The sequence below is a fragment of the Myotis nattereri genome (genome assembly GCF_964212035.1).
Source record: "Myotis nattereri genome assembly, chromosome: 1".
Lineage (NCBI taxonomy): Eukaryota > Metazoa > Chordata > Mammalia > Chiroptera > Vespertilionidae > Myotis > Myotis nattereri.
Genome location: NC_138075.1, coordinates 78,403,852 through 78,413,920, shown reverse-complemented (window position 1 = coordinate 78,413,920; position 10,069 = coordinate 78,403,852). Strand labels below are relative to the sequence as shown.

The window sequence follows — 10,069 nt, the reverse complement described above, 5'->3', positions numbered from 1 at the left end:
AAACAACTGGGAAGTGGTTGCTGGCAGCGTGGACAGCCCCGCAAGGCGCCGCGAGTTCCTCGGGGGGTGCCGGCGGCGCAAGGCCGCGCACCCGCAGGTCCGGCGCCGCGGGGTCGAGGGCGGGGGCAGCTACCCTGGCCGCGGAGGAGGACATCTTCCCTGCCCCGCGCACCAATAGCCCCCGGCCGAGGCCCACGCAGCCAATAGCCGACTAAAGCCGAGACCCACGCAGCCAATGGCAGCCCAGTGTGTCCCTCCGGTGCCAGCCTGCCTGCGTCCACGAATCGGGGCTCGGGCCGCCTGGGTACCGCCCCTGGGCCCGCCCCGCCCGGCCCCCAACGCGCTCCGGCAGGGCCGCGCTAGAGGGGCGCGCTCTCGGGGCGGGAAGGGCATTCCTGGTCCCGACCCTCCGCGCGGGGGGCTAGGAGCAGGCCGCGCCGGGCGGGAGCCCCACTTCCACCCCGGAGGCGCCCTGCCCTCTCCCCTTTGCCCCCCGGCCCATGGTGCGAGGCTGGGAGCCGCCGCCCGGGCCGGACCGCGGTGAGTGATCCCCAGCCCCCCCGGACTTCCCCTCCCGGCCCCCCGTTATGATCTCCGACCTGCGGAGCCCTATCTGCGCGCGGGGGGCAGAATTCGAGTTTCGAACTCGCCGGGTTGTCTCTCCTTTATCTTTTGGACTTTTCGGTTCCCGGTCGGAACTGGGGGAGGGTGAGTGGGTGTGTAGGGAGGAGGCAGGCTGGATTGGGACGCCCTTGGCCAGGGGAGGATAGAGACTCGCAGGCTCCCTGGGGCTCATCGCCCCAAATGCAGCAACTTTTTGTTCTCTGACCCAGTTTGGAGCCTTACACTGCCTGTGAAATGGAGGATAGGAGAAACGTTTCCTCCCCAGGCCTCCTCCTCCCCATGACTACCTCCTGGCGACCTCAGCATACATACAGAACCCTGGCCTTGCTTCTGGGGAGCATTTGCCTTTAGGAACGGGCGGTTTAGGAGAAACTGCCCCTGCTGACCCCCTACCCAGCCATACTCAGAAAACTTACCAGGAAAGTGAGAACCGGAGTCCTCAGAGAGGTTCCTGGTGTTGCGTCCTAGTCTGAAACTTGTAAACTGAAAGAACACTCAAGCTGAGACCTGTTTAGTGAGGTGGGCCCAGACCAGGTCTTTTATCATATGAACTTTTCACCAACCATGTGAAGTCCTTTTATATGATTAGGATAGGTAAATGGCAGTAATTGGAAAAATATAAGCCAGTTAGAGTTGAGATTTTTAAAATGATGCATATATATATGTAAGCATTGCCATTAAAAGTATGTTCATTTCATCCTAGCTGGTTTGGCTCAGTGGATAGAGCGTTAGCCTGGGGACTGAGGGGTCCCGGGTTTGATTCCGGTCAGGGGCACATGCCCGGGTTGTGGGCTCGGTCCCCAGTGGGGGGCATGCAGGATGCAGCCAATCACTGATTCTCTCTCATCATTAATGTTTCTTTCTCTCTCCCCCTTCCTCTCTGAAATCAATAAAAGTATATTAAAAAGATACAAAAGTATGTTCATTTCTTTTGGGGGTAGCCCCCGAGTTTTCTTTGTGTAAGTCTGCTGATTGGAGTTCTCAATTGACTTTATGGAATCTATACAAGCAAATCTCAAATCTGGCTGCACTCCGAGAACTTTTTTAAAAGTACTGATGCCTGGGTCCCACTCCAGACTAATTAAGTCGAAATGAGGAGGGTGCCCTGCTTTAAGTTTCCCAGGTAATTCTAGTGTGCAGTCTGATATGGGAGCCCCTGCTTCTCATCTGTGATTTTCAGGTTTGATTTCTTTAAAATATATTTTTATTGATTTCAGAGAGGAAGGGAGAGGAAGAGAGAAATAGAAACATCAGTGATGAGAGAGAATCATTGATTGGCTGTCTCCTGCATGCCCCACACTGGAGATAGAGCCTGCAACCCAGGCATGTGCCCTGACCAGGAGTCAAACCCTGACCTTCTAGTTCATAGTGGCTCAACCACTGAGCCACCACGGGCCAGGTTTGATTTCTTTAAAGTGGAGTGAGAATTTTAAACTTTTTGAAGCAAGCTAAATGCAGAATCCTTTTGAGGTTTTTAAAAATTGTTTTAAGTCCCCTGCCCCTCCAATCTTTCAGTTGCCTTGCCTACTCCCAATCAACAGTTTTCAAAATGTATACTCTTCTATATTGTCTTTCATAGGAACCATTGTTTTTTTTAAATATTTTTATTGATTTTTTACAGAGAGGAAGGGAGAGGGATAAAGAGTTAGAAACATCGATCAGCTGCCTCCTGCACACCCCCCACTGGGGATATGCCCGCAACCAAGGTACATGCCCTTGACCGGAATTGAACCTGGGACCCTTGAGTCCGCAGGCCGACACTTTATCCACTGAGCCAAACCGGTTAGGGCTAGGAACCATTTTTAATGCACTAATATTTCATTGGTTTATGTAATGTTTAATTACATTATTATATAAATATAGAAAAACAACGGCATAAGCAGGTTGGAATCACACATAACTGGCCCAAGTATTCTGGGCAGTAAAGCAGGAGATTTTGGCACACTAGACAGTAGCCTACCAGACTCTAGTATCCAGTACGCTATGGGTATTGGTCATATAATCCAGTGGGTCAATGAAACCAGGCTCCTGGCGCAGTTGACCACCCCTCCCTTCCACTCTCTCCAACTAATATCACCAATACCTACTTAAATTTTCTTGAGTCTTCCATCCATTCTTTCCATTCATTCACATCAAGCTGTTTGTTCCTCTTCAAGCAGTTATTACCATTGCCTTAATTAAGTTGGGAGAACATTAGACAGAGGTTCTAAAGCTGGACTTCTGAGCAGCCAGTGAACCCCTTGAGATTATATATAATGTGTAAGTGTGAATATTTATTTGGGGGTGGAGTAGTAGTCATAACTTTCTGAGTGCCCATAACTTTTATCTGATTTGCAAAGTTTCAGGATCTAAAAAGTTGAGAAGCATGTAAGTTGAGTATCACTACAAGTCCTCTAAGGCCCTTAAAACTGTACCATCAAGACACATTTCAGTCGATAATTCTTCTCTGAATAAAGATTTAGGGAATTCAGCAGGATCATATCTAGTCTTTCTAACTGTCTCTTGCTTTAACCATAAGCCTAGGCTCAAGCCTAAAGTTCTGAACATCTATCTTTTTTCCCTAGGATTATGTGAATGCCTAGTCTGGTAGTTCAAAGCTGCTCATTCTTTTTTGCCATCTGTCAGGGGTATAGAAAGCCCAAAGAGAAAGAAGGGCAATATCCTGACTCTATTTTTTTATTAGTGAACCACTAATTTAATTCTCATGAACCACTCTCTAGTTGTAGTTTTTATTTTAAAGTCAGATTCTTCCAGGGAAATACCCAGCTAAACAGCTATGGCTTAATTTAAGCCACCATCTGTATTAGGAAGTCTTCAGTAACTTGTGTTTTGCATAATTGGAAAAGTGGACGTATACAGTACACCAAATACAGTATTTGCATTACTGCTTATTACATTGAACTATCAAGACGATGCCTTGAGAATCTGAAGGATAGCAAACCACATAAATGAAATCAGAATGCTTCCTTATAGGCTTATAGCTGTGCCTGCCTTATTTCCTATGTGGCAGTCTTCATCCTCATACTGGAGGATGCTACATTTATTTATTTTTTTTTTTAATATATTTTATTGAGTTTTTAGAGAGAGGAAAGGAGAGAGATAGAGAGTTAGAAACATCGATGAGAGAGAAACATCGACCAGCTGCCTCCTGCACACTCCCCACTGCAGATGTGCCCGCAACCAAGGTACATGCCCCTGACCGGAATGGAACCTGGGACCTTTCAGTCCGCAGGCCAACGCTCTATCCACTGAGCTAAACCGGTTTTGGCTACATTTATTCTTTATGCTACATTTTTCTCATATCCAAAGTGTTACTGTGTCTTTAAAGAACAGGGTACAAGATTGTAAGGGTGAGGGTGAATAAAAAAAAAACAGGACACAAATAAGGTTAAGTAGATGTCAAGTGTTGCAATCAAAGTATTCTCCAGCTTAAGTTTGGTGGTGTTCCTGTGGGTTTAGACTTGACTGTGCAAGCAATTCCTCACAGGCCACTCAACCATGTCCGGGATGAATCTGGAGGATGAAGGTAAAGCTACCACACTGGCAATTCAGCTGGCAATCAAAAAGGATTTATATCCAAATTATGGATTCAACTCTCCTAAAGCAGTGATTTTTATACTTTTTTAAAACAGCAAAATCCTTTCTGGAGTTATAACCAACTTTCAAAATATAAGAAGTAAAAAAAAAAAAAAAATCACATGTAATTTTCCTCTTGTGCCTGTTAAAATCTGGACTCTGCAAAAACAGATTGAAAACTAATTTTATTTTATTTTATTTTTTTTAAATATATTTTTATTGATTTTTTACAGAGAGGAGGGGGGAGAGAGAGAGAGGTAGAAACATCGATGAGAGAGAAACATAGATCAGCTGCCTCCTGCACATCCCCCACTGGGGATATGCCCGCAACCCAGGTACATGCCCTTGACCGGAATCGAACCCGGGACCCCTCAGTCCGCAGGCCGACGCTCCATCCACTGAGCCAAACCAGTTTCGGCGAAAACTAATTTTAAAGAATTCAGTTTTTGCCTCACTTCCTCTATTGTCTAGGAGGATCATTACCTTATATCAGAATCACCCCATGAGGCTGAAGTAATGATACAGCTATTTATTGAGCCTTTGTTCTAGGTATATAGTCAAATGCATTTTTTCACTTAGTCTTAAACTTGTGAGTTATAAGGCTTAGAGCAGTGATGGTGAACCTTTTGAGCTCAGCATGTCAGCATTTTGAAAAACCCTAACTTAACTCCAGTGCTGTGTCACATATAGAAACTTTTTGATATTTGCAATCATAGTAAAACAAAGACTTATATTTTTGATATTTATTTTATATATTTAAATGCCATTTAACAAAGAAAAATCAACCAAAAGAGTTCGTGTGTCACCTCCGACACGCGTGTCATAGGTTCGCCATCACTGGCTTAGAGGGTTAAATTACTTGCCCAAGTACAAGCAGCACCCTAGGAAGTGGTGGAGCCTCCACTAACCTCAAATTTGCTTCACCCCAGACTTCCACCTCTAACAGCTGGTTTGGGCCGTGCCTACACATGATACCTTAGCACATAGCAGGTACTCAGTAAAAATAGATAACTTTACATATACCCAGCACTGTCTCCATTTTTTACACATGAGGAAACAGACTCATGTAAGTCAGTAACTTTGGCCCAAGAGCATGCAGCTGGTGACAGAACTGGGGTTCAAACTGCAGACTGGCCTCATTTAAGAATCATATTTCTACCAACTGTGCCATACTGCCTCCATTTACCCTCTTAAGGTTCTCTTCACTATATATTGCCTTTGGGTTCTGCATGGACTTCAGTTAAGTTTTGCTTGTTAAAAGGGAATGGTGCCATTAAAATGCTTCTGGGTTTTTCTGTTCATCATATAAAACCCCTCATTACGCTGCTCTATTTGTAACTTTCTGGACTTGAGATTTTTCTCAATTCGTCCTGTAGCACTGCATAGGAATCCTGTCCATCTTTAACATGTCTCTAAGGCCCACATGGGGAGCTGAAGTAAAATTCAGTCAACAGGATTATCCTGGGGAATAACAGCAGCAGGTATTTCAGGAATGAAGCCTGGTCAGGGGCTATTTCTGCAATCCCCACTCAGAACCAGTGGTGCTGCTGGGCGGCTTGCAGGACCTACTTACAGTTTATGAACCTGCCCACCTGGGCCTGAGAAGAAGAGATTAAGAGCTGCAGGCCTTCCGCCCTGTGTGAAGGGGGCTGTTAAATTCTGAGGGGTTCCCTAGGCTCCCTGGAGAGAGACTGAGCAGTTGAAGAGACAAAGGCTGGGGGGGAGGGGATAACCTTTGTTCCAAGGATGAGTTGGGGGAAGAAAACATTCCCTTCTCTCTACCCTAGTGGGGTGGGGGTGGGGTGAGCCCCATTTATCCTAGATACCTGACCTATCTCTCACCCTACTGAGCAAAAAAATTAAAGCTATCAGGTTTTAGGGTTTAAAGGCACTATATTAACCCCCCTCCCCAACCAACGAGGGACAGGAAGGGTGATTGGGCAGAGGAACAGTGCTGTCCTACCTTCTAGATTTTCATATAGGTTGTATTCCCAACCTATCTCCACATTCTAGAGATAATGAGTTGTTAGGAGCTAATGAGTTTATAACAAGAGGAGATTACTGCTCCTCTAGTTTTTGTAGTCGAGTCTTTATATTTTGTGACTCTTGTTCCATGAATGTGGTGAAGTAAGTTTGTATTGGAAAGGTAAAGGCTATATAAGGATGTTTTCCTTGACATCTAAAGACAGATGTTCCTCTTGGTGAAAACACTCACTAGTCATGTGACTGGGTAATTATGGTTTTTTTTTCGTACACATAATGGGAATTTTAGCTGGCTCTGACTCATAGGGTTATGAAAGTAAATGAGAAATTGTTAGAGCACTTTGAAAGCAAAACAGTACAGTACACACAGAAAGTTGATTGTTTTAGAGTACAGCATTTTGTCTGGTAGAAACTGAGCAGTGGGCCAAAAGAGGAACCCTAATGACTGAGCTGTTTCTCTGCTTACAGCGATCTCCGAAGGGCACAGATCAGAAAGCAGCATGCCTCCTAATAAAGAGGCCAGCAATCTTAACACCTCCCCTGCGGGGCTCATCTGCCTCCCTCCGATCTCCGAGGAGCTCCAGCTTGTGTGGACCCAAGCAGCCCAGACCAGTGAGCTGGATGGCAATGAACACCTGCTACAAACCTTCAGCTACTTTCCCTATCCCAGCCTAGCAGACATTGCCCTTCTCTGTCTACGCTATGGGCTGCAGATAGAAAAAGTCAAGACCTGGTTCATGGCCCAGCGCCTCCGCTGTGGCATCAGCTGGTCATCTGAAGAAATAGAAGAGACTCGAGCTCGAGTGGTATATCACAGGGACCAACTCCATTTCAAATCTCTCCTCTCTTTTACTCATCATGCAGGGCGGCCCCCAGAGGAGGTGCCTCCTTCTCCAATGCCACCTCCAGAACAAGTTAGTCTTGGAATAGTGCCCCTGACTCTCAGTGAGCCCGCCCAGATGAAAGGATTGAAGGTAGAGCCTGAGGATCCCTCAGAGCCAATGAGTCACCAGAGAGCAAAGGAGCCTCTGATGGCGTCTGGCAGTGGGGCATTCTCCCACCAATCAGGATTTTGGCAGGATATTCAAAGCAGTGATCTCTCTAAGGAGCAGGCAGGCAGGGGTCCTGACCAATCACATGGCCTAGGTACTGCTTCCTGGAACCACTCTACAGCTGTCCACCAGCCACAAGCTCGGGATAAAGCCCCACCAATCTCATTACTTGCCAGTAGTTATAAGCAGGGGTCAGCATGTAATGTGACTCCTTCTTCCTCTACCTCTTCCTCTTTCCAGATACTGGCTAATGGAATTACAGTCACCTCTAAACCCTCCCAGCCACTGGGCTGTCTCCCACAGCCACTGTCACCCAATGAGCAGGCTCTACCCATACATGTGGAGCCAGCCTGGCCCCAGAGGCTGAGGCCTAACTCAGTACTAGGCAGCATTGGCCCTGCAGAGTACCTTTCCCCTGATACCCAACGCCAGCGAAAGACCAAGCGCAAAACCAAAGAGCAGTTGGCTATCCTCAAATCGTTTTTTTTACAGTGTCAATGGGCACGGCGCGAGGATTACCATAAATTAGAACAGATCACTGGTTTACCTCGGTCTGAGATTATTCAGTGGTTTGGTGACACACGCTATGCCTTGAAGCATGGGCAACTAAAATGGTTTCGGGACAATGCAGTACCTGGTGTCCCTAGTTTCCAGGATCCAGCAATTCCCACACCATCGCCTTCAACCCGCTCTTTGAATGAATGGGCTGAGACACCACCTCTGCCAGTGCCCCCACCTCCACCGGATATACAGCCCTTGGAGAGGTACTGGGCAGCCCACCAACAGCTACGGGAAAGCGATGTCCCTCAACTGAGTGAGGCGTCAAGGCTTAGCATCCAACAGGTACTGGATTGGTTTGATTCTCGTTTACCTAAGCCAGCTGAGGTGGTGGTTTGTCTAGATGAAGAGGAGGAAGAGGAGGAGGAAGAACTGCCTGAAGATGATGAAGAAGAGGAGGAGGAGGAGGAGGACGATGACAGCGATGATGATGATGATGATGATGTGATCATACAGGACTGAATGGGGGCTATGGGAGGGGCAGTCTTACTAAAAGACGAACCAACTTAGTAACTGTTTAAACAAAGAAACCACATTTTAAAAATTACCTTGTGGCAAAGAACTGAAAAGCTTTGTGTTTTTTAAGTTGGGGGAAGGTGGATATTTTGAGGGTGGACCAGGGAGGATGAGCATAAGGCACAAAGTGAGGTGGGGATTGAATGAGCAGAAATTTCAGGCCTTAGCTTCAGTGAAGAGTGCTAAGGATCTGGTCCTTTACCTATGGGCTGGGCCAAGGCTCCTGTTCTCATCTGCTTTTCCTTTCCCTTAGTATACCACAGGGCAGCTACGCCTTAGTCCCACGTCTATAGGAGGATTGGAAAGGCGGAGTAAAGAATTTTGATTCCAGTGCATCCCTAGTTCAGGCTTAGGGAATGTCCGGTCCTGCCAAGGCATTAGGGGTGAGTTAATTAATTAAATGTTTGACCCAAATAGCAGGCTAATTTTTAAGTTTATAATTTTGTATGGCCCAAGAATGATGCTATAAATATCCTAATGGCCCTTGGCAGAAAAAAGGTTCCCCACCCCTGGCCTAGTCCCACCATTTTTCCTGGAATATAAGGCTGCCTTGCACACCTCCTTTTCTCTGAGCACAAGTCCACCCTTAATGCAGCTAAGAATCTCAGTATGTCCCAGTCTCACAGCTATTTAAACTCTTCCTCATACCAACTCCATGTTTTACCTGCTTCATCGCTGAGTCGCAGAGGAAGCAGAATGTTTTTTCTGATACAGGGACCACTTTGCCTTGTACCTTTTTATCTCTTTCCAAAATCCCCATTCTCTTCACTATGTCTCAGGGTAAATCTTCCCCATGGAGCTTGTGAAAAAGTTTAATAACTGGGTGGAGAATAATTTAGACTGGATATTTATTGGAGGTGGGAATTAGGAGAGATGTCTTTTTTAAAAAGTAGAATTAGGTTACAGAAAGGTATAGGAGAGGGGATGGTTTCTACTGTTCGGAGGACTGCAGGTAGGCTCCGGGTTTGGTTTTACAAGCCTGACACCCTCCTGCTTAACTTGGCAGAGGCTGATTTTTCATCTTCCTGGTGTTGGTACAATTTTGTATCCGGAAAAGAGGCTTTTCCCTCTCTTTTTAGGATCTGTCTTGAGGGCAGAGGGATCATGGTCTTTAACTGAATTTATTGATGTTTAAGAATGGTTTTCATCAGTTGGGGGTCAGGTATAATGATATCAATGAGTTAACCATCTAGAAATAAGAGTGGTAGCCCCAAACTGCTAGAATAATAAAAAGGCCAAAAATAAAATTGTTTCTCTCTCCTCCACTTTGCCACTTCTATGCTTTAGAGATTAATGTAGCCAAATATTTTAACATTCTGATTTAATATACATTTTATTTATTCTTGAAGCAGCAAGATATATTGAGGTAAATTAAAAGAACAATAACTTTGCCCTGGCTGGGTAGATCATTTGGTTAGAGCGTTGTCCTGATACACCAAGGTTACGTGTTTAATCCCCCTAGTCAGGGCACATACAGGTATCAGCCAATGCATGCATAAGTGAAACAACAAATAGATGTATCTTTCTCTCCCTCAAATCAATAAATAATATTAATAAAAAAGAACTTTGAAAGGCAGTAGATCAGTATCACTAGGCTGATTGTTTCCTATACCTGCTACAGCACAGGCTCTTGCTCAGAAGATGAAGTGTGTCTGGAAATGCCTTTAAAAATAAATCCAGAGTTCCAGAAAGGGTAGTGGCATCTTAGTTTATCTACAAGGTCATTCCCAAGACCTATTTATTTCTGGCAGATGCTTGCT

The 10,069-nt window shown here is 45.7% G+C and overlaps 1 protein-coding gene across 1 annotated transcript; it reads left to right on the top strand.

The window, feature by feature from the left end:
• Positions 1-377: 377 nt before the first annotated feature.
• On the top strand, positions 378-9,837 carry HOMEZ (homeobox and leucine zipper encoding). Its single transcript, XM_081096103.1, has 2 exons — positions 378-540; positions 6,652-9,837. Exons 1-2 carry the CDS (start codon positions 501-503, stop codon positions 8,253-8,255), a joined length of 1,644 nt encoding a protein of 547 aa, XP_080952229.1. The 5' UTR covers positions 378-500; the 3' UTR covers positions 8,256-9,837.
• The last annotated feature ends 232 nt before the right edge of the window (positions 9,838-10,069 follow it).